The 25865-nt window shown below is 44.4% G+C and overlaps 2 protein-coding genes across 2 annotated transcripts in view; both read left to right on the forward strand.

Moving 5' to 3' along the window:
* The window catches only part of EPC2 (enhancer of polycomb homolog 2), a 526369-nt gene that overhangs the window by 289713 nt on the left and 210791 nt on the right, over nucleotides 1-25865 (forward strand). The gene's annotated exons all lie outside the window — the stretch shown is intronic.
* Nucleotides 1-25865, forward strand: part of KIF5C (kinesin family member 5C) — a 137393-nt gene that overhangs the window by 100731 nt on the left and 10797 nt on the right. The window contains exons 12-19 of the mRNA XM_054723487.1: nucleotides 1813-2000; nucleotides 6798-6866; nucleotides 9681-9887; nucleotides 12270-12416; nucleotides 18802-18990; nucleotides 22346-22463; nucleotides 24523-24599; nucleotides 25598-25707. Coding sequence (XP_054579462.1) covers nucleotides 1813-2000; nucleotides 6798-6866; nucleotides 9681-9887; nucleotides 12270-12416; nucleotides 18802-18990; nucleotides 22346-22463; nucleotides 24523-24599; nucleotides 25598-25707 — 1105 coding nt within the window. The remainder of the gene's footprint in view (nucleotides 1-1812; nucleotides 2001-6797; nucleotides 6867-9680; nucleotides 9888-12269; nucleotides 12417-18801; nucleotides 18991-22345; nucleotides 22464-24522; nucleotides 24600-25597; nucleotides 25708-25865) is intronic.

Genomic DNA, 25865 nt, shown 5'->3' on the forward strand with positions numbered 1-25865 from the left:
AAGCAGAGAAAGGACATTTACCAAAGTGTTAGTGGTGACTTTGTCTGGAGAGGGAGAAATTGGGAGGTAGGGATATCAAGTTTTAGTGTATACTCTGTGGTTAGAAAAGATGTGTGCGTGTGTGTGTGTGTGTTTTTTTTAAAGCAAAAATAATCCTTAAGAACTAAAACATGGTACTGCTTTTATGGCCCGGGATTTAGCAGGCTGTAGAGAATATAAGTCCTTTAATTGGGTGAAATTCAGTCTGCACACTAAGGTTGTTGGTGGATGTTTTAAACCAGGAATTGAAACAGAATGAAATATTGATCTGGTTCAGGGTCAGTTCAAAGGCTACTCTGATATTCTGGTTTTGCTTTCAGGTCAATAATTTTAGGAAAAGGTTTGGGTCTAGCTGAGCTTTAGAAGGAAAAAGGGTTGGCTCAGTTTTATATTCAACAAAGTAATAGTTGATTCCAGGTTTTGCTTCAAGTTCCTGCTTGAAATAGAGCTGTGAGACAAGTGAAATCATTTCGTGTTAATTTTATTTGGCATGAAGGCCATTTGTGATTATCAGTTTGATAATGGAATCTTAAGCAACAAAACTTACATATCACAAAGTGCTTTGTTTATATTGAGATACATGTATACAGTGTTCAGGTGGGTTCCTGGAGGCATGATTTATACTGTTTATGAATCTACGGATTAGGATCTCAGTTCTGTGGGTTTTTTGGTTTGTTGTTTTGTTTTTTTGGTTTGTTTTGTTTTTTTTTGCTTTTTTTAAAGGACTTTCCTCTGGCTCAGAGCAGTTTTCCTGGGGAATTTCCACAAAATGCGTTTTATGGGCTAAGTGGAGTGAGGCTTGGAACGTTGCAGACACTCACTGATCGTAGCAAACTGAGTGTGAAGTTGATGGTAAACATTGTGATGGGGAAAGTATGTTTGGCTTTGGTTTGCTTTGCTTCCCAAGAAGATATTTGAGAGACTCAGTTGGGCCACATGGTTTTCACAGAATCCTTTTTGTGCAGCACATCTCTGCAAGGTGATTTTCTTGGTGGGGATAGCCATTGGCCAGCTTGAGAACTTCACCTTTTCCCTCAATTTGCATGGTCAGACTTGGTAATGCTTCTTTCGAAAGCCCAACACCACCATCTGCAGACTGAGAAGTGGTATGTAAGGTCTCTGCATGATACTCTAGATTGGCTGCTTTTTCTTTCCTGGGAAAACCTGGCATTGCAGGAAATTATTCTGTTTGAACTTTCCAGTAGAGCCAGTTAATTCCGACTTCCTGCAGGAGAGAGTGGCTGATGGTGGAATATGTGATTGTGCGGTGCCAGCCAGGGTTCCTGGGTCCATGGTTACCTGGCTTCCTGCTTTGGATTCAGAGAGCTGAAAGTTAGAGAATTTGGGCCCTGCAATGTTCTTTTAAACAATGGCGAATTTGTTCCTTGATGTGCCTGTTTCCATTAATGAAATAGTAACCTAATTAATTGGTAATTAGGATGCCTCAGAGGTCTGTTTCCCTTTGAATCAGTCACTAGAGAGCGCATGATTCTAGTAAAGCCCTAGCATGTTCCTCAGAAGTAAAGTGTAGCTGACAATTCTGGGCATTGCTGCAAGTTGGGTTAGTTAAGAGCTTCTGTGGTAGAACCAGTTTTGGTCAATTAATTATGACCTTTCTTGTCAAATAGAGAGAACACGAACTATAGCTCTATATAACAGCTCTTCATTGTGTCCTTCAGTCTTGTTCATGGGAGTGACTGGTTTTGTAACTCCCCCTGGAGGGTTGCGTGCTGCATTTCTTCAATCCCCACCCCTTTCGGCTGTGTTTTGCAGGAGAAGCTGTGCCTGAGGATGAGCAGATCAGTGCTAAGGACCAGAAGACCCTGGAGCCCTGCGATAACACCCCCATCATCGACAATATTGTTCCCGGGGTCGATGCTGTTGTCGCCAGCATCTCTGCTGAGGAGAAGGAGAAGTACGACGAGGAGCTCTCCAGTCTCTACAGACAACTGGATGATAAGGTCTGTAGCCCGAGACTCTAGTCTTTGCTCTGGGGCAAAGACTAACGGTGGCAGGTCCCAGCACTGTTGACCAGAAGCCGCTTCCAGCCCTGTGTTCTGAGGTAGGGCTGCAGACTGACGTTTATGTCTAGCTTCCCAGTGTTTGCCCAGCTCTTGTCTGGACAGAGTTAGGGAACTTGACTCACATGGAATGGGACTTTCATGGAAATTTGATTGGAAGAGGGGCGTATTGGCCTGTATAGACAGACAGTCTTCACTTCTAGAAACTGGACTGGGGCTGGTCATGCATGAGAGAGGGGTTAGGGGTGAAAGTGTGCATGATCTTTGTTTAATTCTCTCTCCTTTTCTTCTCTGGGCATATTCCTCACCTCTGTGGAATGCCCACAGTGGTTCCAGCCATGGGGACAAGGGTGGGGGCTCCCAAACCGCAAGTGTGTGCTTTAATCGTGTAGCTCATGGTGATGGAGCCCACGGTGGGGGTGTGTGGTCTGATTGCTTCTGTGTTATTGGCAGAGTTGTTTTCAGAGCAGAGTCTTGAATGATGTAGCTTGAACATGCTGATTAGGGATGCCCGTTTTTATGGCAGACTTTTTGGGACACAGTCATGTCAGTGCACAAGTTGGGACAGAGGAAAAGAGATGTCAGAGAACACTGTGTATCATTCATCCCAGTGGAGGTCAGGTTAGGAATCCCAGAGGCACAGGAAATTAAATTGATGTTTCACATGATCTTGGCATGCTGCCCTTGAAATATTCGAAACCCTTTCAGTTCATTTCATCAGGATTGCTGATATTTTTAGTCTGATTTAATCTTTTCGGCTGTAGTTCAGCTCAGAGTGCTCAGGGACACCTCTGGCTTGAATGAAACAGCTTTGTTATGTTAACTTTGCCATTAATCTTACAGGCCTCTCTTTAGAGTAAAGCTCAGAGTCTGGTGTCACCTTTACAAGGGAAATGTGACTGGTTGCCTTAAGGAAGCTTGTTCTGCTTTGAGTTGGTGACTCTGGGACTTGGCGTTATAGCGACAGTGTTGAACTGGGGTCACCCTACCCTTCTGGTGACATGTTTAATAAGCTCTTCACACCGGTGAGAGCTGGGTTAATTGCCCGTTAGGCCCTTGACTTACTGTTACCCTTCCATTTCTACCCAGGGATTTTGCACAAAACCTCAAAGTAAAAAGGAGAAAAAGGAGAACAGTAACAAGTTACCAATATAGGCAATTTCTTGATGTCTCCAAAGAAATGCTATTGTTTAAACCTACTGTACTGGTTTTTTTTTCTCATTTTAGAATTTTTGGTTTCATTTTAATAATCCCCAAATAATCTTAGATGAGGGATGATAACCTGGTTTCTATCCCCTTTTCTCTATGAATAGACACCTGCCATGGTTGGAATTGGGATCATTTACCTTTGCTGCTCGAGGTGCCTTCATTGATCTGAAAAAGTGTTTAGAGTTTTGATTGCAGCTTTCGAAAGGGGATAATGAGAACCTAGCTCAGAGTGATGCAAATGCCAATTCTTGGGGCATTCGGCAGGCAGCTGGCAGAGCTGGCCTTGGAGTCTGCCTCCTGATGACCGGCCTGGGACATTTTCTGTCACATTGTTTCCTTTTAGCTCGTGCCTTGAAAACCCTATAGAATACACATTTCGAGGTTAGCATTTGCGGTCCATCACAGGGTGACGCTGAGAGATCTTGGAGAGGACTGAGCCCCCAAGCCTCAGCCTCAGATGGCACCAAAGCTGGTGGTTTGTCCTCCATGGACTGCCTTCAAGGTTTTAGAAAGTACTTCATGCTTCTGATGGTGAAGGTGGCTTGATACTTTTCAGAATTCATGAGTTGGGAATTACCAATATGAATTATTGAGTGGTAGAACTGAAAGTATGGGTCCAGATGAGAAACTAGCCCAGGTTGTTTCCATGTTTTACCCAAGTTGGCATCACCTGTCGGTGGCAGAGCTGCCATGAGATTACACAACTTCTGACTCCCAGCTCAGTACTCACCCCATGTTGACCTTACCCTTTAAGTGAGGAACATGCTGGCCCTAATGAACCCATGTAGACTGTGGTGGGAGAAAGGCTACCCAGCCTCCTCCCAGCTGCCCACTCTGTCCCTCCGTGCTGTCCCTTCAGGGATCTGAGGACAGGTGCTCGCCCACAGCAGTGCTGTGCGACGGCAATCTTCCTCTTAAGAGTTGGTCTGTGGCTTAAAATACTGAGACCTGCGCTGGTGACCAGGCCCACGGAAGATGTTTTTCTCGTCTGCAGCGTGGGGCTCACATCTGTTACTTCAAAAGTTAGCGATGGGGAGTAAAAGTTCCTAGTGCATAGCAGATGCTTTTCTGTCTTCTCCCTTTCTGTTTGCTTAAGGGAGAAGCCACTTCATATGTGGCATCAGAGGGTGATGGTTCACAGGTGGGCTGACAGCAGAGTTATGAGATGAGCAGACTGGTGTTGGCACTGTCTCTCTCATCCCCCAGCACCTCTCCAGTGCTACTGTACTATTGGAGATATGTGAGAAGGAGTAAAGTCTAAGTAGAAATACAAGTTGAACCTTATTTCACTGTTTACCATTGCAACGAAGGCATCTTCATAAATGACCTGTTGACAACTCACCTATTTCATGGATAAGAAAACTCAAGTACAAGAATATTTTCTGAAAAGTGCTTTAACATCTCGTGGACGAGATCTTAGTAGCATCAGAGAGAGCATGCGTAAACACGGTGTGCGAGATGTAGGTATGATAGATATACATGACACAGCACATCTCACTCTGCAAGTTTCAGGACTTTTTTTAAAGATCACAGTAGACTGTGTTTCTTCCTTAGAGCAGTTGCCTTAATAAAGGGTAACTGTAGTTTTGGAAACGTCTCTGGTACAGTGATTTATGTCCTCATAATGTGATCCTGGTTCTTCATCCTTCCCAGATGGGGAGAGGGGCCCGTGGCTTCTCACTACACCCCAAGAATCACTTCATCGTCCCACCTGTCACCTGTCGGGGAGGAAGCCGAGTCTCCAGGCTCTGAAATGAACACAGGATAAGAACAAAGCGCTTGTTGCACTATTTGTCTTCTCTTGTGATTTATATCACATGTAGCTGGTGTTTATATGTCCCAGGGGAAGATGGCAACTCCTGGTGTTAAACACCCTGAGTTTTTTATGTTGTTTAATATTTATGTGCTGGGGAACATAACTCAAAATTGTTCCTGGTACCCAACATTCTAAGTTTATAAAGTAGAAGAGAAGAAAAGTCCTACAAAATAGTCTACAAAAAAGTCCTACAAAATGGTCAGTTGTGGACGTTCCATTTTTAGCAGATTCACTTTGGTGTAATTTGCCTAATTCTCCTGGCAGAAATCTGGTTTGGGGAGGAAAGTCATGAGTATTTTGTAGAAGCATTAAAGAAACATCAATGTAAAATATTCAATGGAAAAGGGTCTCCTTGAGGAGAGAATTAAGGCCAAAATATGTGCTACATGAAGGAAAAGGAGGTGCAGATCCTGTATCATCTATTTCAGAGTTGTCTCGCTCCATGGGAAGCATTAGTTGTGACAAACACTGAGTTAATCCGGTTTAAATGTATGCACAGACACGACCAAGAAGGCTGGAGAGTATTCCGTGGAAAACTGAGTTTTTGCTAATAAGGTTTGCCAAGGAGGCCCTTGAATTTATCTTACCTCCCTTCTAGAAAAGGTGGAGAGCACAATGTAGTTTTCTCCCCTCCCTTCCCTTCTCCCCTCCCCTTCCCTCCCCTCCCCCTCATCCCCTCCAGCTGTTGATGAAAACACCTGGGCAGCACCTGCATGGAGAGAGACCCCAATACTGAACTAAATCTGTCTCTGCTTGGGGTCTCTGCTTGGGGTCATCAGATAGGACTTCCCGCTGTTTCTGAGAGAGGCACATGTGAAGCCACGTTGGCGTTCTCACAGGCTGTGCTTCGGATGTGCACTTGGACTCAGGGACACATTTGCAGTGAACACCGAGCCTCCCGTAGCCGGGCGTCGTTGGCCAGCTGCGTTGCCCACACTGGGTGGATGTGCCTAGGGAGAGGCAGAGCCGATTGCATGGGCAGCGAGGCTGGCAGCCCTGGCTTTGTGCAGCAACACCTAGTGGCAGAACATGAGAGTGAGAACGGATTTGCCTGTGGGAAGACCCTTCCCCCACGTCAGTGACGGGCTGGAAAGTAAGAATTACTGTTGCTGCACTTTTGTGTGTTTTTTTTCAAACCGGTAAGAAAATTACCTTCCAATCAAGAGGGAAATCTGCTCATGCTAAAGATTAATTCTCCAGTAAATACTTTTCCAGTCTCTCTAAGAGGCTTGAAGTAGAAATACTGGTCTCTCCCACATATCACGTGTACGCATTCCTGGTCACTGATGTGTTTGACAAGATGTGGGGCATGAATGTATTATAGTGCAGATGGTCAGACATTCACTGCCTTGCTTTTTGAGCTAGGGGTTCACTGTTAACGTCTTTACATCGTGAGAGAGAGCTCCAGGTCCCTTTCAGTTCCCAAGCCCTGGAGCTCTGATTTCTGGAAGAGCAGGGGTTGAGTTTAATGTGTAGGATATTGTATTTTCCATAATATCCAGATGTTTCATCTGCTGACAAAAGAGGGTGAGATACATTTTAACCAAATCAAGATCCCAGAGCCAGTCTCTCTTCCGTGGGGAAGCACCACACCACGCCATGCCCTTCATTTTATTAGGAAGCTCACAGCTGGCATCCTGGTATCGGACTATCTCGAATATCAAAAATGACATAACTAACCGAAAAGAATTAAACATGATGTTTCATTTCAGGATGATGAAATTAACCAGCAGAGCCAGCTGGCTGAAAAGCTAAAGCAACAGATGTTGGATCAGGATGAGGTAAAGTTCATAATAATAAATTTTTTCTTACAAAGTTCTTTTATTACTCTCTGTTGTTGATGTTTGTTCCAGAATTTTAATTTGCAAAGAATTTGTTCAAGATCACTGAATCATGTGGAAATTTCTTGGTAGATTTCTTTTCAAAGCCCGTTAAAAGCTGGTTTTGCCCGAATTTAGAAGATAAATGTCTGACTTGGTAGAGCCCTGGGATTTGAGAGGGAGTAGCTGGTTGCTACACTTAGTGTTTGAAGAGCAGAGACGGGAGCTTGATAAGTGGATAAGGCTGGTTTTAATTCCTCATACCCAGTGCTCAGCACTCTTGTGTTTTGCCATTTTAGCTTTTTCCAGCTTTGCAAATCAGCTGGCTCAGGTATGTGATACACACCGTGTTCTCATGCTATCTTGTAGGAGAAACAAACAAATGAAAATTAGGAAGTAGAGGAGGGAACCCAGAGTGGAAAGGGGTCCAAATGCTGCATTCACATACATGTGATACGATAAAAAAAGAGGCAAATTGTTTTCAGTCTCCCTGATGGCATTCAATTCTCCAGTAAGTGTCTTTATTGCATTGTGTTTTGCCAAGTATTTTACAAAACAGGGACCTAAGCAAAGAAGAGACAATCTATCAAGTATAGATGGTTCGTAATTCTCTTTTTGAGGACCATCTAAGTACCTTTTTTCTCTTTTGCGCTTTAGGGTGCTTTCTGCTTTGTTGCTAAAATGCTATGGATTGAATCAGGCGATGCAATTATAGCAGGTGGCATGGGTTCATGTCCCCAGTCCCAACTTCCCATAGATATAGCTTTCCATAACCATTTCCTTCCTTTCCTCTTTGTTCCCCTTCATCTCTCTGGGACAAGGATTATACCCCTGCCCAAATGCTTCCCTTGGCAGGGAGATCATGCATGCCTTTGTAGTGAGATGGACCATATTTAATTGATTTTCCTCTGAACTCTAGCTGAGCCTTCCATTTGCTTAGTGTTTCCTGCCTTCTTCCTCCCATTCTATTCCTTTGCATTTCCAAGTTGGTACAACTGCCTGTGGTACACGTTCTTTTTTTGTTACAGTTAAAACTCCTATTTTGTTGTTGTTAATCCTCACTTGAGGATTTCTTTTTCACCATTGATTTTTAATTTTTTAAAAATATATTTTATTGATTTTTTTACAGAGAGGAAGCGAGAGGGATAGATAGTTAGAAACATCGATGAGAGAGAAACATCGATCAGCTGCCTCCTGCACACCCGCTACTGGGGATGTGACCGAAACCAAGGTACATGCCCTTGACCAGAATCGAACCTGGGACCCTTCAGTCCGCAGGCCGACGCTCTATCCACTGAGCCAAACCAGTTAGGGCCACCATTGACTTTTAGAGAGAGTGGAAGGGGGGGGGGGAGAGACAGAGAGAGAGAGAAACATTGATGTGAGAGAGACACATCCATTGGTTGCCTTCTGCACGCGCCCTGACTGGGGCCAGGGATCAAGCCTGCAACTGAGGTATGTGACCTTGTATGCCACACCAGCACAGCCAATGGTTCGGTGAGCCTGAGGAGGGGGCGGTGAAGGATTAAAGAAAAGACAGACAAAGAGAATAAGCTGGGGCTCGGTGGATCTCCTGTGCCTGGATGAGGCCACAGAGAAGAATCCAGCCGGCAAGCTGAGGCTTTATTTTACAGTCAGAGAAAAACAAGGTAGTGGTCACCATAGTTACAATGTTCTTGTGAGTTTCACTTGTTTTGGCAGCACTTGCTGCACCTCCCATAACCCATTAGCTACCTAGGAAGGATCTAGGGGGAAGCCATAAGGTCAAGCTCAATTATGCTAAGAGGGCTCTGCCCTCTAAGCTGGAACTTGTTTGTGGCTCTGCCACAGGTCAATCTGAGGCTTAACTCTAGAGCCACTCCCTACTTCCTTGACTGGAATCGGACCTGCGACCCTTCACTGGGCCAAACCAGCTAGGGAAGTTAAAACTCTTTAATATTTTACTTTTTCTGTAGCAGGGGTAGGGAAGGTCCGGCTGGTGGGCCATATAAGGCCTTCAAAAACATTTGGTCCGGCCCTGATGAGGCTTTAATGCTGAGTTAATTAGATGTTTGATCACATACAGCAGGCTAATTTTTAAGTTGATAATTGTGTATGGCCCTCGAGTGATGTTATAAATATCCACGTAGCCCTTGGCAGAAGAAAGGTTCTCCACCTCTCTCCTATAGTATTAAGGCAATATGTGTTTACTCTAGGAAAATAAAAAAACACAATAGGCACAGAGATAATGAAAGCATCTACATGCCCAGCCATTCACTTGTAAATCATTTCATGTTTGGGGTATGTGCTTCTCTATGTCCATGATGACTGTTAAGAAAAATTGACGGTTGCCCTTTGATTCTGTCTTGGTTGACTCTGAAATTTACCAGTTTACAATGTGAAATAATGATAATATTAAGAAGCCATGTAAGTATTCGTGTCCTCAGAAATGATTCCCCCCATACATTGTTAGACATGTGGGATGGCCAGCCAGCTACAAAGTGTGGTGGTATTTTATGTGTGATCAATTCTTCGAGGTAAGTCTATGCAGTTTTAAACAAAAATGAATAAAGAAAAAAAAGTGAGAAAGAAAAGAAAGAGGAAGAAGCAGATTTTTGAATAACATGCTATTTTTACATTTAGCATCTGGATATACAGTAGGGGTTCTCGTCATCCTGCGCTTTTCCAACTAGTTTTTTTGTGTCTGTTTTTTAAAATTACTTTACTTTGGATAGAGAACAGAACACACACACTCGAACATTAGATTCACCAGTCCTGTGCCAACTCATTTCCCAGCTTTTAGCTTCCACAAGAAGAGACTATGAGAAGATCCAAGAGGAGCTGACACGGCTCCAGATTGAAAACGAGGCGGCCAAAGACGAGGTGAAAGAAGTCCTGCAGGCCCTGGAGGAGCTGGCTGTCAATTACGACCAGAAGTCCCAGGAGGTGGAGGATAAGATGAGGGCCAATGAGCAGCTGACCGATGAGCTGGCCCAGAAAACGGTGGGAGCATTTGTCCAGGGGTGACTCCTCGGTTGTCACTCTTGTGTATGTCCATGGTTGTTGACAGACTGTATAAAGGAGAAGGCAGTTGGCTGAATGGTTTTTCAGTGTTAGACTTAGATGCATTCTCTGAAATCCTCCAATAATTGAAATATTTTGTGTAAGTGACTTTTGTCCACTCATCCTAGAACGGCGTAGCACAACTGCTTTCTATTCAGGAGATTTATAACGTTAGCAGGGATGCCTTGTGGAATAGTCAAGAGAGTGCAGACTTTGGAGCCAGAAAAATCCTGGTTAAAAAGTTCTTTAAAAACTTAAAAAAATTTTTATTGACATTTATTTATTTATTTATTTTTTTACAGAGAGGAAAAGGGGGTGGGGAGAGAAAGAGAGAGAGAGAGGGATGTGAGAAGCATCGATTGGTTGCCTCCCACATGAACCCCAACTGGGGATTGAACCCGCAACTTGGGTATGTGCCCTGACTGGGAATTGAGCCCACCACCTTTTGGTGTACGGGATGCCTCACCAGCCAGGACTCTGGTTAAACTTTTGACTTTAGAACTGTTAAGCCTTAGTCAAAACATTTAAATGCCTTGAGTATTTGTTCCCTTATTTGTAAAAATGGCAATAATAGCATGCTTCTTTCAGGGTGTGAGAATGTGGCAGTTCACATAAAGCACTTAGCATGGACCTGTGCATTTGCTATAGTTTCAATAAGCAAATCTCAAGTCATTAAATCAGTAGGTGAGAGTGGGTGACCCTGGAAGGCAATGGGCTTCACTCTTCTTGTTATGTCCTCCTGAATGAAGTCCCTTCCCTCCCACAGCTCCCGTGCTAGCCCAGGCCTGGGCTGTTTGGTTTGTTGTCCTGCTTTCATCCAGTGCTTTAGTCTGCACATGTTCTCCTTCTCAGATGCTCCCAGCGAAAGATGCTGCTGGTCCTGCACAGTGAGCTCATGGCATCAGGGCCAGTGAGCATTTGGCGAGGTGGCTGGTGGTGGGATGTGTCCATTTTGTCCTTTTCTATTTGGAAAATGGGTGGTAGGAAGCTGAATGGCTGCCCTTGGCACCTCAGCCCAATGGCCTGGTATTGTGAGATTGTGCCCAGACTGCTCTGTGGAAAGCATCCAGTCCTCCTGGGCAAGGAGGAGCAGCAGATGGTACAGGCAAGCTCTAGGCTCTGACCGTAAAGCTGATGGAAAGGCTCCTCGCTCCATACATTCAACTGCATGAGGCGGACTTTGTAAATGGCCTCCCAAGATGGGATCTACGGCTCCTGTGGATTTTAAAACACAGTGATACCAGTGGTGGTAATACCAAAACAAAGAGAAAAACGGAAGGAAGACAGACTGGCAGTCACTTAGGGAAGGAGGAGACTTCGCTTTCCTCTGCTTGTTTTCTTCTACAGGGTCCTTAACTAGTCCTTGGTATTTGCTTCTCAAAACAATGGAACATTTTTCACAATACAGTTCTTACTTTCTGTCAAACTGAAGTATTATTGGACTCATTTAGAGTACTATTTTTAGTAAGATCATTAAAAAGTGCTCTAATAAAATAGCTGCGTGTGGAAGAATTGAATAAATGTCTTTGTATTAGCCTCCAGAGCTTCATAATTTAGGGGAATTATTTGTTGTTGTTGGCTGAGTTAATACCAAGACACCAAAAGATGACAATTGTTTTGATGTTGAGAGTTTTAGTTAGTTAGTTACTAACTTGGTTAGTTAGTTAAAAATACATACCTCTTGGTAGCACACATGAAGGATGGAAAGGTATGGGTTTGTTAATGTTTGGCAATAAAATGGAGCTTCTGTTACATATTAAGAAGGCCGATCTTGTTGAACTTGATTACTTTTGAAAAGAGGTGAAGAATGTTCAGTTCAGCTTCACTGTGAAGATTAGAATTTCTCTAAGTTGTTTCCTAAATGCATTAATGCCCTCTGGGCCTTCCAGACTGGAGTCAGATGGGAATGTGGAAGTGGTCCAGGGAGCAGGTTTGTTTGGACGTGGAGGTAGGGGTGCCTGCAGGTATGTTTAGACCCTTGAGGATGTGAACTGACACAGAACATCTGGTAGGTAGGAAGATGTGAGTACACGTTCTGAACCTCAGGGTTCCTTTGGGCTTTATTTATTTTTAATAACTTATTTCACTAACCTGGAGATTGTCATCTGATATGTAGACATAACATAGCAGGCTAAGCCGGCTTTCTCTTCTTGTCAAAGAATTCAGTGCTATGCTATTGTTTGACTTAAAGGAACCCTTATATGGAATCACATGAAATGGTAACAGAACTCCACCTTACGTCATGTTGTTATTCATTGCGGTGCTGAGTGCATAAAATCGATGGGCAAGCCTTTTAATTTGTTGCGGAAATGTGTTTTTCAGACCACACTGACAACCACACAGCGAGAGCTGAGCCAGCTGCAAGAGCTTAGCAACCACCAGAAGAAGAGAGCCACCGAGATCCTGAACTTGCTGCTGAAGGACCTGGGGGAGATAGGCGGCATCATCGGCACCAACGACGTGAAGACTGTAAGTCAGCCCTGCATTCTCTGCCTGCTCTTCCAACAGCGCCATCCCAGCAAGGGGGTCTGTGCTTGATTCTCCGAGAATCCAACGCAGTGGATTTGCAGTGCAGTGCTTTGTAATATTGCTATGTAGTGCAGTGCTTTGCATCTGCCACGTGCTTTGTAATATTCGAATAAGAATGATCAAGTGAATGATTGTTTGAGTAAGGAGGCGGAGTGAATGATTGTTTGAGTAAGGAGGAGGAGAACAATAATTACCTTCAGATATAGGAAATGTCTTCAAGTCTTGGTTGACTGGATGTGAATTGGTTTATTCCCCACACTTACATGCTGGTGTCACAGAAATTGGGAATTAGATAGGTTAACCAACAGTTCTGGTCTCAGAATTGTGTTTCTCCTTTCCTATGAGAACCCAACAGAGTGAAAATTACCCCACCAATCAGCATGAATTAGGAGAGCTTTTAACTGAAAGTAATAGGATTCTAACAGTGGCTTGAAAAACAAAGCCACATTTAATTATTCACCGTATGAGACGTCTAGAATCTTGCTATTCAGGGTGATTTGCGTCACCTTGGAGCTTGTTGGGAATATAGACGCTCAGGCCTACCTCGCACCCACTGAATCAGACTCTGCGTTTTAACAAGATTCCTCAGGCCATTCTTTAGCTTATTAAAGTTTTAGAAGCAAGTTCTGGTTTGGTGCAGTGCTTCCACAATGTCCGGTACCCAGGACTTTCCTCTGTTTCCTTTATGTCTTCCTTAGCCTGTTTCGTGTCTGTAGGTTTTTGTCTCACGGTAGCAAGGTAGCTGCTAGAGCACCAGTCCGCACATCCTCCCACAACTACATCCACGGCGGGCTGGGCTGAAACGCAGCCAACTTTCATCCAGGAGGGAGCTGTCTCCCAAAAGTCCCCTTGACATCCCCCTGTACCTTATTGGCCAGAAGTGGGGTGCATGACCACCCCAAACTGCAAGGGAAGCTAGGAAAGTAGAGCATTAGGATTACTATCATGGGGTTAAACCAACCATCAATAATCCCCTGGGGTTGTGCACATTGGTGCCATTGATGGCAAGGAGTAAGGGAGATGGGAAACATAGGGGTGGTATATAGTTGTCCATGAGCTAGGATTGGGGGGTGGGGAGAGAATAAACAAAAGTTATCAGCCAAGAAAAATGAACAGCTTGCCACAATATAGAGATGCCATTGAAAAAATAAGATAGACATATTTAAAAAAATAGCTTTATTGAGGTATAATTGATGTAAAGTTAGTCGTACTTAAAGTGTACAATTTGAGAAGTTTTGACATATGTATACACTTATGAAGCCACCGTAAGATAAGGAACATATTCACCACACACAAAGTGTGTACACTGTTTCTGGTCTCTGTTTTGTTTCATTGATCTGACTTTTATGCCAATAACACTGTTTTGATTGCAGTATCTTTGTAAGAATACAGTACCTTGTACAGAGTAGCCACTGATAAATGTGTGTGTTAGTCAAGCCAGGGAATGGTGCTGTATTGCTCAGCTCCCACCTCACAAGTCTAAAACAAAATCTTTGAATTTAGCCATTTGACGTTTAAAAGGCTGAATTCTGCTTTGTGGGAACTCTCAGCTTTTTAGTTGGGATTGTACTGGAAAAGGGTCCCCAGATAACATTGTTTATAGACATTTCTGAAAACGTAGAAAGCCCTTCTTGGATGATGTAACAGCTCCGGGTTTAGAATATATGAGCTCTTGTAAACCCATCATTCTTTCATTGAACCTCTATTGTAATTGAATATTTCATGAACTTTATGAATGAATCTAATTTTAGCTAGAATTCTCAGATACTATAGGGTGAACCCTATTAAGTTCCAGTTTGGTGATTTTATATTTGAGGATTGAGAAGAATTTTTAGAAGCATACACTGGTGTTGAGCTATAAACTTTTGACGTTTGGGTGATTGAATGGCCCTGGAAATATGAAGATGGAGTTGATTTATGGCAAGTTGGCGCCTGCTGCTGATAACGATAAAGGAAGATATTTTTATGCCAAGTTCTAAAATAGAGCTGATGAAAAATGCTAATGAAATCAAGGAATGCCTGGGTGCTTCAGCATTTAAAAAAAGAGTCCTTACCTCTGGGAATCTGAAGTCTGAGATTATTTTAAAATAACTCTACTGGATGTTTTAAAGATATTTTTGGATTCCAGACATTGGATGCCCTGGTTAATTTCATTGATAACTCTCATTTGTAGAGCATCATACTCTTAATCATTCCATTCTTTTTCTTGTAATTCTGAATTAATTATTAGGACAGTGAGAGCTAAAGGGAGGAGTGATGTGACTTTGGACAAGCCACTTTGCTTCTCTGTAAGATGACAAGGTGAGCCAGATTATCTCAAAGGTTGTCAACTCGGAAATTACATGATGTATACAGATATTGGTTAGATATAACATTATGGAAGCAGATACTTTGCCCCCTAGCTTTTTTGAGATACAATGGACACATAACATTGTATAATTTAAGGTGTACAGAATCTTGATTTGATGCATTATATGTTGCAAAATAATTACGATCATAGTATTAGCTACCACCTTCATTTTATCACAGTTAGCATTTCTTTTTCCTGGTGAGGACATTTAAGATCTACCTCTTAGCAGCACTCAAGTGTATGACCCAGTATTACTAGCTATAATATTGGTCCCTGCTATGCATTAGCTCTCCAAACTTGTTAATGTTACAACTGGAAATTTGTACCCTTTGTCCAATAACTCCCCCATGTACCTACCCACAACTCCTGGTAACCACTGTTCCTCTGAGTTTGACATTCTTAGATTTTCTAGCTACCACATATATGTGATATCATATAGCATTTGCCTTTCTCTGTATGACTTATTTCACTTGAGGGGTGAATCCTTAAGGTCCATTCATTTTATTGTAAATGGCAGGATTTCCTTTTTTTCCTCATGTCTGAATAACTTCCCGTTGTGTAACCCCCCCCCCCCCCCCCACACACACACACCTGTGTCCGTTTATCTGTTGACAGACACTTAGGTTGTTTCCATATTTTGGCTATTGTATGTAATGCAGCAAAGAATGTGGGAATGCAGATATCCCTATGAGGTTCTGACTTTACTTCCTTTGGTTATAGACCCAGAAGTAGGGTGGCTGGGCTATATGGTAGTTCTACTTTTAAAAATGTTCATTTTTGAGGAACCTCCATACTGTTTTCCATAGTGACTGCACCAATTTATAGTCCAGCCAACAGTGCACGAGGGTTCCCTTTTCTCCACAGCCTTGCCAACATTTGTTATCTCTCATCTTTTTGATGACAGCCATTCTAACAGGTGTGAGGTGATATCTCGTGGTTTTGATTTGCATTTCCCTGATGATTGGTGATGTTGAGCATCTTTTCATGTACCAGTTGGCCATCTGTATGTCTTTGGAAAAATGTTTGTTTAGATCCTCTGTCCACTTTTTAAATTAGATTGTTTGGGGTTTGCTATTGAGTTGTATAAGTCCTTTATATATTTTGGATATTAACCCTTATCAGGTATGTGACTTGCACATATTTTCTCCCATTCCATAGGTTACATTTTAATTTTGTGGCACAGAAGCTTTTTAGTTTGATTAGGCCCCACTTATTACAGACACTTTCCTTATTGTTAGGACTACTCAGTTAATATAGTTATTTTGATCTAAGAAAATGAGCAAATCTAGGAAATCTTTCTCAGTGATCTTGTATTTTTGTTCCTAAAGTTCTTTCCGTTCCCGTGAGGTCCCTCCTGGTGGTACTGGTGTGAGGGAAGGATGGCTGTGGGAGTCTCCTCATATCAGTTCCAGAACACAACAGGCCGGCACCACACGGACACGGAAGGACCCCTATTTCTCCAGCTCTGTCTTGTCTTGAAACAGAGTCCAGGCAATATTTTGTTTAGTCAACAAAGCGATGAGACCAGCTCATGACAAGATGAGCCTGGTGTTGACTTTGTCAGGTTTGTTCACGAGCTGCCTCTTTTTCTCACGTACCATGTCACTGGGTTTTCCCTAAAACAAAGATTTCCAGGAATCCAACCACAAACAGACAGGATGGAAGTAGAGTACATGAAATGGATGGATTAGCTGCCCGACTTTCGTTTGACCCACACTGACTTCTTTTAGTCTCCTCTGACTTGATGTCCTAGAAGGTGAGCAGTCACCTTACTTACCTTTACTTGGCCTAGAAATGGCACCTTGCTCAGCAGCCCATGCTCCTGGGCCGGTGGTGGGTGTGTGGGTGACTCGTCCTCTGTAGGCAGAGTAGAGGGGCAGGCAGCCTCTGTCTTCCAAGTGAAGGCAGCCTTTCCCCTGGATTAGTCATTTGTACGAGATCACACAGTCTAGTGTCTACGATTGGAGTCACTGTCAGACTCGGGAGAGTTATAAATAACATCTCAGCAGCAAACTCGGACTCTTCTTTTTGAAATAACAGTGTACTAGAATTACTTAAAACTTAGAATTCACACGACTAAATATATGAATTCTTAAGGGGTGAGAAACCTTACAGTTAAAGTCATTTGTTTGAAATAGTGTTTTGTTTTGTTTTTCCATCAGACATGGACTCAAATCTCTTTTTAGATCTCCTAGGACAAGGGTAGGCTTCAGTGCTTCTGGTTCTGGTTTGGGAGAAGAAACATCCAACTATCGTTTTGGAGGAGGGCCCTTATTGTATATCCATTTCTTATCCTCCCAGTTCCCAGGGGATTTGGGCGCAGAGTGGAAAGTGTCCTTGTCTAAGGACAGGCCTGGGTGGAGGAGGGGTTCCTCTCCTCCCAGGATGCCCTGCCTGTTGGTTCAGCGATGTTTACCCACCAGGCGCTGGTGCAGATTATGAATTCCACATAGAAGATACGGATGTTCCTGTCCCTTTCTCCTGAAACTGACAATATGCAGGACACACCTGGTCAGGCTAGAGAATGAGTTTCTTTTCTCTGCTCCACATATGACCAGTCTTCAAAGGTAGAAGAACAAAAAAATTTTTTAAGGTTGCAGGCGTCTCTTACTCATTTCCTCCATGCTATAGGATGATAAAGGGAATATGTAAGGAGGAGTGGTGTTGGTAGACCTATTGTTGGCAGTCAGAAATATAACGGGCTTAAAGTAAGAACCTCCATTAATTTAAAATGGAGTCCAAAGTTGCTGTTAATATAGATCCTAAGTTGTGTTGAGTGACACTGATGTCACTAATACTGTTGGGGAATTCTTGGGGGAAGGTTGACACCAAGTTACAGGTGCTCAGCCTGCTGTCTAATTTGTGTCCTATCTGCTACCAATTTTCAGGGCTGATATACAATTCCTTTCCTAACTCTTCAATGTTTACTGAAACAAGAATCATGTGTTGAATCAATGAAAACATCAGTGACAAAAGTGGGCTGTTTAGAGTATATTGTGGAACATCAAAAATACCGTTAGAATCATTGTCTTAAAACGAGCTGAAGCCTCTATTCATGGGCTGGTTCTGGACTGAGGTGCTAGAATGCCCTCTGGTGGTTAAACAAAATATGCACACAGTCACTTGGCTCATTTGGTCAACTTCCCTTCAAGAGCATGTTTGCATCTCAGCAAGTGGGTTTCTATCCCAAGTACCTTGTGTGAATTTTTGTTTGCAGGAGAGCTCTGAAACTTAGAAACCAAACATGAGCTCATGCAGGAATGCTGGCTGTCAGACTCTTCTCTCCTAAAGTGGCACTTAGACTGTTATTCTCAGGTGATCTTAAATAATAAGGTCGATTCGGGTCTGCCTGGAAGGGGCAGGCAGGTAGAGGCAAGGAGACGTGGATTTGGTAATGGCACCTTCTTATTCATTAGATTTTGTTGTTGTTTAATTGAGGACTATATAGAAAATCCTTTTTATTTTTCAATCCTTAGTTGTAGAAACATATTCAAGCCTTTAGACTACTCTTTTCTCTGAATAGCAGCAGACTCTAGAGAACATAATTGAAATTCTGGTTGGAGTTCTTATAGGGGCTCAGAGTCACCCTTAGAAGCACTGGGCCTCTGCTGGTCTAGGAATATAAGATATAAGACGTTGAATGGAACACGTCTTAAAAGTTATCTCTTGTTTTAATTTTTAGTGTATTTTTCTTTTGATATTATCTCTTCCACCCTAATAATGAATTAGAAAGAAAACTGGTTACTTGAGGATTACATTTAGCCGAGGTTTTCAGTTGAAAGTTTCACCTGAGGTTTCTGAGATCTTGAGGTTGAACATATAGTACTTTGCAGGACCATTTTCAGCTTGGGGTCCTATAATTAGGGATTCTTAATCAGGAACCCACAGACCTCTTGAGGACCCGTGGACAGGTTTCAGGGGCCCCATGGACCTCTGGGAATTACAGGCAGTAGCTGTGTCCCCTCCTGTGCCCAGCTGGCAGACGTGAATGGCGTCATTGAGGAGGAGTTCACCATGGCCCGTCTGTACATCAGCAAGATGAAGTCAGAGGTCAAGTCCCTGGTGAACCGCAGCAAGCAGCTCGAGAGCGCCCAGATGGACTCCAACAGGAAGATGAACGCCAGTGAGCGGGAGCTGGCCGCCTGCCAGCTGCTCATATCCCAGGTAGGCCACACCTTTCCTCTTCCCTTCACAGCCGTGCTCTGAAACCTGCTTCCTCCCTGCTCTCACCGGGGCTGATGGCGTAAGGGGGATATTGATGAGCTTTGCATCATGCAGTAGTTGTCCGTGGCCTCCCCAGGCAGTGGCTGTCCAGGCTTATTCTTAACCCAGGCAAGATTTTGTTGTGAGTTACTCGAATGAACTTCAGTCCCTTTTTAAAGGATGTGCCTGTATCTCTATCTAGCCATCTGTGGATAATAAGTAGGCAGGCAGGTTGGTAGGTAGACGGATGTATAATAAATGAGTAAGATTGGAATCTAAATCTCCTGTCAGTTAAGGCAATATTCCTTCATCGTTTACTCTCTATCGCAGAACCAATGTAATGGGTGGAAACAGACACTACAGCTACCACCACTGTTGTTAGTGGCATTTTATTCAGTGTTGACAGTGGGCCATATGCTGTGCTAAGCAATTTATATGCCTCTCCCACTTGATCTTTAAAAAAATCAAGGGTTTTATTTTTGTTTCTGTTTTTTCCGATGAGGAAACTGAGACTTAAGAATGACTAAACGTGGTGTCCAAAGTCACGGCGCCCGTGAAAGGCAGAGCTGGGACTCCCCCAGTGTGTGTACCTGAACCCGAAGCCCCGGGCACATTCCATTCCTCAGGCAGGGGCTGCTCTGTTCCCACTGGAGTGGCGTTTTCATTTCATCAAGGTGGTCTCAGAAAATGGCCTGGCTTCTGGCCTACCACTGTCACCTGAGCTTGGGGTGAGGGTTTTTGGCTGCTGGAATGGTCTGGTGTGTGCTGCCCCTGCCTGATACCAGGCATTAAATCAGCTGGAGTCATCTGGGGGAAACAGACGCGTATCAGCATGAGTGATGCCTCCGATAACCCTGAGAGACAGACAGACACATACTTTGTCCTGGTGTGCTTTTAAATGTGATGATAATACGTAACCATAGAACCATCTCCAGCCTCCTTGTTTGCCACCACAATCATCTAACAGACGCAATTAAAACATCAAGGTTCCATTTTACAACCAACATCATGAGCAACAAGGTACTGAAAAGATTACTCCATGCTAGTGTGTGATGGTGAAATTTATATACATTGTTGAAAAAAGGATGATTTGGTCAGTCCTTTTGGAAAGCACTTTGGGAATCAAAAGCCATGAAAAATGTAAGTGTACTTCGGTCCAATAATCTCATGTATGGTATTTTTCATTGGTAATAAAAATGAAAAATTTTCATTTCATATAGCATTATAATTTCATGATTAAAACTATTAAGGCCTTATATGGAAGTTGTTGAATGCAGTATTTCTTACATTAAGGTAAAATACCCAAATATTTATTGATAGACTAATAACTTAAAGTTATATGGGAGAATGTTATGTAGCTCTTACCAAAAAAATTATTAAATCTAGCCATTTGAAAAGTATAATTACATGAAGATAGTGAAAATGCTGATTAGTTCTTGTGTTGTGCTTTGCAACTTTGTAAAATATGTGTTCATACAGATAAAACCAGGAATATAAGGCGGAAACAGTTGATAAGTTAGAGTGGTTTATGGGTGGAATTTATCTGGACTTGCTTTACTGTTTACCTTTTATAATTTTTAAACATTAGGACACAGTGTCTCCCCGCCAACCCCCCAGTATGATTCCCAGGTCCCCTGTGGTACTGATGGCATGTGCTTTGGGGAGCCCTGAGCCTATTATTAGAGGTCAAAGCCAGAGTCCAAATAGAGGCCCCGCAGCCTGCAGCCCACTGTCTTCTCTTTCCATCTGGAGGTGCCAGCCTCCACGCCTGAGTCCCTCCTGCACTCTGTGCACGGAGGGAGCTGGGTCACTGCATCTGTGATCTCTTTAAATAGATGCTGCGAGTAGCAGCACTGGCCCTGGGAGTGGCCGTGGGGCTACTGGAGGAGAGTGGATCTACTTCCCAGATGGAAGGGGATGTGGCCCAGGTGGACATGCTCCCTTAGCCTGTGACCTCTGCTCACTGGAATGGGGCGCAGCCAGATCATGTCCTAAGTGGGGTGCTGTAAAGCTTGGAGCCCATGATCAGGTTCCAGGTACCCAGGTCTTAGAGAACACTGACTTTGGGAATATGAGAAGGGAGTCAAGAATATTAGGGCCTGGCTGGTGTGGCTCAGTGGTTGAGCATCGACCCATGAACCAGAAGGCCACGGTTCGATTCCCAGTCAGGGCACATGCCTGGATGGTGAGCTCTCTCCCCAGTAGGGGATGTGCAGGAGCAGCCAATCAATGATTATCTCTCATCATTGATGCTTCTATCTCTCTCTCCCTCTCCCTTCCTCTCTCTGAAATTAATAAAAACATATTGAAAAAAGAATATTAGAATGTTTGGGGTTAAAGAATCCCTATGTCAGGCAGGGTTTTCTACATTAGCAATAGTTTTCCATTAGGTGCTGTTTTGTACTCTGCTACAATTTACACAGAGCTAAAGATTCCATCATTATTTCCTGGGTTTCAAACGTAAGAGAAACCTTGGTTGTCTAGTTTTTGACATGATCCAAGGAATCTGACAAAATATTGCCAGCTAAAATGCTGTTATCTTCCTTGTTTACACTCATCCTCTTCACCAAAAGCTATGCTTATAAATTCAAGGCTCCAACTGAGTCCTGCCCCCAGGGTCATTTCGTTAGATCCGAGCTCAGGCTCCTGGGTCTTCCCGCCTAAATGGGGGGGGGCGGGGGGGGGGAGAGTCTGCTTATTTCCATCTGCCTAGAAGTGACTGCTGTCTATTCATCAGTGAACTCCCATTCATTCATTCATCCCACTAATAGTTACTAAGCATGTACTCTGCCCTCATGAGCTAACAGGTAAGAAAGTGGGTGAGATAAGTTGTGTAGAAATTCAGCGCCATAAGAAAATGATGGGGTCTGCCTGATAAGGTCCATGTCTGGGAGGGATGGGGGAGAGCTTACCAGGGAGAGGAAAATGTAAAATGTAAAGTCCGTGAGACAGAAATTGGTGAGTCTGAGAGACAGAAAAAGAAAAGCCATAATATTTGATTTGTAAAGATGCAATCCACAGGTGCGGGTTCAAAGAATGAAGCCCTCAGCCCCAGACACTCCCCCACCCCTTTCTCTCCAGCCAGATCACCCCTTTCTCTCTCTGCGAGGAGGAAACCAGCCTGGGCGCTGGTGTCTCACCACTGTGGATGGCGAGGAGGGGCGTGGCCATGAGGGGAGTCTGTGGGAAGCAGAGAAGCACAGGGAAAAACAGGACCCTGCTAGTTAGTCCACTGCATTTTCCCATTGGACAGTCCCGGGCAAGTGGGGCGACCACTTCTAGTCGTTCATTCTTTTTATCTATTTGCTGTTTCAAGCACGAGGCCAAGATCAAATCCCTGACAGACTACATGCAGAACATGGAACAGAAGAGGAGGCAGCTGGAGGAGTCCCAAGACTCGCTCAATGAGGAGCTGGCCAAGCTCCGAGCCCAAGGTAAATGAGTGACTACTTGGCAGGTGTCAAACTTTCGGCCTAAGCAGGCACTGTCTGCATTGCTGAACTCAAGATGTCCACTTTTGCTCAATTAAAGCATTTCTAGGTCTACTGATGACAATGGCATCATTGTGGGGAGGGGGGAATAATCTAGAAGACTGCCTTCACTCTCTATCTGCTCCTCTGCCCACTTTTCCTGAGCCCACCCTGCCGCCCACGTCAGAATCCCCTCTTCCCTCCTCCTGTTTCAGTCTGTCAAAGGCCTGTCTGTTCTACCTGCTCATCTCCGTCTTCATTGTCACTGCCTTAACCTAAGAATTGCAATGAGGTCCGTTTACCGAGGGTCCTGCCCCCGTCTGCTCCAGGCTGGCCACCGGGCTGCAACCCAAGGGGCTGCTCTAAAGTCAGATCTGTCTTGTGCCCAACCCCAGGCCTCGGACATTGTTGCTCTTGAGGTCAAGTCTGAACTTCCACCAGCGGCTCACTATGCCCTCCGTCCTCGAACAGGCTCCTCCCTTTGTCAGGCAGCCTCCCGCTGCCTTTGCTGAGGGAAGTACCGACGCAGAGGAAGGTTCAGTAATCTGAGTAAACAGAAGGAAGTCAAGAGGAGGCCGACTAGACATGCAGAGACCAGACAGGCTTAAACTATATGCACTGAGATGAAACGGGAGCACACGTATTATGGGTCGCAATGAAAATTGTTAGAGGCCTTTTGGAAAGCATTTTGAAAAACATATTAATAGTCATAGCATTTTCTTACTTTTGATTCTTAAATCTCAAATACTTATTACAGAATTACTTATCTTAGTGGAAAAAAGGAAGTTACCTAAATGTCCAGCATTAACTATGGTATCTTGTTCAGCAGAACATTATTTTCATATTGGAGATGAAGTAGACCAAGGCTGCTCAATGCTTACAATGTAGCCTTAGATTAAAAATCATAAAGTGTATCTTATTTTTACTATGGTTATAACATTTAGAAATCAATGGATGCTTGTGTTTCAAGGCCTACACACTAATATTTGAAATGAAAATGGCTTTGATCGCAAAAAAGGATTGGTGATAATATTATCCTTTTTTTATTTCCTTTATTATTATGTAGTTGTTTGTTCAGTAGGTACATTTTGTTTCAAAAGCCAAGGCAAATTTTAAAAAGAAGGAGAATATACCCACCCCCTCAGTGACCTTGTCATATTTTCTTTATGTGATAACGGATGAACGTTAGGAATAGAATGCTCCACCCAAAAGCTGACACTGAAGAGAACATTTCCCTCCTATAAAGGGCTTCTGCGATGTTGCCCGAGTGGAAATAAAATAGAAACGAGAGAACCTGAAATAAGGGAAACAGACCAGAGAGGAAGCTTGATGGCCTGAGTGTTGCTGTCTTAAATCACTTGCTCCCCCGACCCAACTCCGGCTGGCCATTGCACCATGTGCTCAGGGGCCACTGACCCAGAGAGGCTGGGACTGCCCCTCCCCCACCCCTCAAACAGCAGCCCTTCCCACACAGGGGGCCTTCCTATTTAATTTGGAGAGTATTTTATATTTCTCATTTCTTTGTTCTTATCCTTAGATTGTTTTTCTACCCCAGAACCTTAGAGAGTAGACAGCGTGCCCATGGGAGGTAAATTAGATCTTCTGGACAGTGGCATCGGTACAGATGCCGCCCAGCTTCGCGGAGTGCTGTGTAATCGACACAGCCTTTTTATAACCCACAAAGCACATGTTTGCCCCGGGGGTCACTCACGAGGCCAGGTGGGGGCCCGTACTCAGAGGCGTGAGGTGCAAGTCAGTGGTAGAGTGGCCCGCTCCAAATGAGCACCTGGCCCTGTACGCCCCTCCCGCCCCGCCCAGGACCGAGGTAATGTCCCAAGAGCGGCCGGCCTTGCTTCGGCCAGAAATCCTCCCCTGGCAGACGTTCCTCTGTGCTGTGCTTATAATTGGTGATATAGCTGATGTTCCTGCCATTGCCGTTCTTCTGGTTTTGTTTTTTAATTTTTACTATTGGGTGTGAGACCTTCCAGTTAAATCTGAAACCGTCATTTAAAAATTAAAACAGAAAAAATGCACGAAGTCAGCTTCCAGGACAAGGAGAAGGAACATCTGACGCGGCTGCAGGATGCTGAGGAGATGAAGGTGAGCACGCACCTGGACTGGGCCGTCTTGTCCTAGGGAAACCTGTCTCCTTCAGAGAGGCGGTGGCCGAGCAGAGGGAGGGGGCACCCATGCCGGGCAGTCAGAGCCCATCGCAGAGTGTGGCCTGGTTAGAGGTGAGCTGGAGGTGGAGGAGTCCAGCAACCCTGAGATGTCTGTAGATAGTTAGGTTGTATCCATACATTGTTCTCTCCCGTTCCTGATGAAGAGGGAGAGAGCAGCCACTGCCTGGGCCACGGGGTCGGGTTAACCTCTGAAGAAAAATGCTTGTCCTTCCTTTGAACGGAAGAAAACACCCCCCTCCCACCTTTTTAAAGAAACACCCCGAATTTGAATTTCCATCTTAAACATAGTGATCTTTATTTTTGGTCACATTTTAAACAGTAAAGAAAAATGCAGGAAATATGATTGGCAAATAAGATTTTTAGGTGAATAAGATGAGATATGAGAAAATATATAATTTTGATTAGTTTTAGGCAACCCATGAGCCCCACTGGGGATAGGCCCATAGTGAAAGCAATGGTCCAAGGCAGGACCCTGCTCCACCAACAGCACACCCTGCTCACCGATGGGCCCCTCTCCTGATTCTACATCGCTTTGCGGGAAAGGTCTCCTTTGAACATCACCATTAACTCGTGCAGGGGGCAGGGTGGGGCAAGTATCTAAGCTGTGCGGGTGAGGAAGTGTAGCTCACACAGGGACACGGCTTGTCTGAGGTCATCCGGGTAGTGGGAGGTCTGTGCCCTCTGACTGACCTGACTAGAGACGCCATGTAGCTCGGGGGAGCTGGACTAAGATCCACACAGCTTTGTAACAGATCCTTGGGTTTTGTTGTCTCAGTAAAGCACGGCGGGTTCTGGGGCCCCAGCTTTGGGATCTGACAGCGAGGGGCAGGGGGACGGGGCGGAAGGATCCAGGACTTGTCACGGTGCGGGCTGAGAGCCAGCGCAGATGACACACTCTCTCGGCCTGGCTTGCAGAAGGCGCTGGAGCAGCAGATGGAGAGCCACCGGGAGGCTCACCAGAAGCAGCTGTCCAGACTTCGCGATGAAATTGAGGAGAAGCAGAAAATCATTGATGAGATTCGGGAGTGAGTTGGCACGGGGCTCGGGGACGTGGGGTGGGCCTGGTGCGTGGGCCAGCCTGGAAGGACGTGGCTGTCAGCCAGATCCTCTGCTCTCTTGACCTGCGGGCTCTGTGCCCGCTCTGGGCCACAGCGGCTAGACGTGCAGCTCCCCAGGTCTGTTC

The sequence above is a fragment of the Eptesicus fuscus genome, chromosome 11 (genome assembly GCF_027574615.1).
Source record: "Eptesicus fuscus isolate TK198812 chromosome 11, DD_ASM_mEF_20220401, whole genome shotgun sequence".
In the NCBI taxonomy this organism is placed as follows: domain Eukaryota; kingdom Metazoa; phylum Chordata; class Mammalia; order Chiroptera; family Vespertilionidae; genus Eptesicus; species Eptesicus fuscus.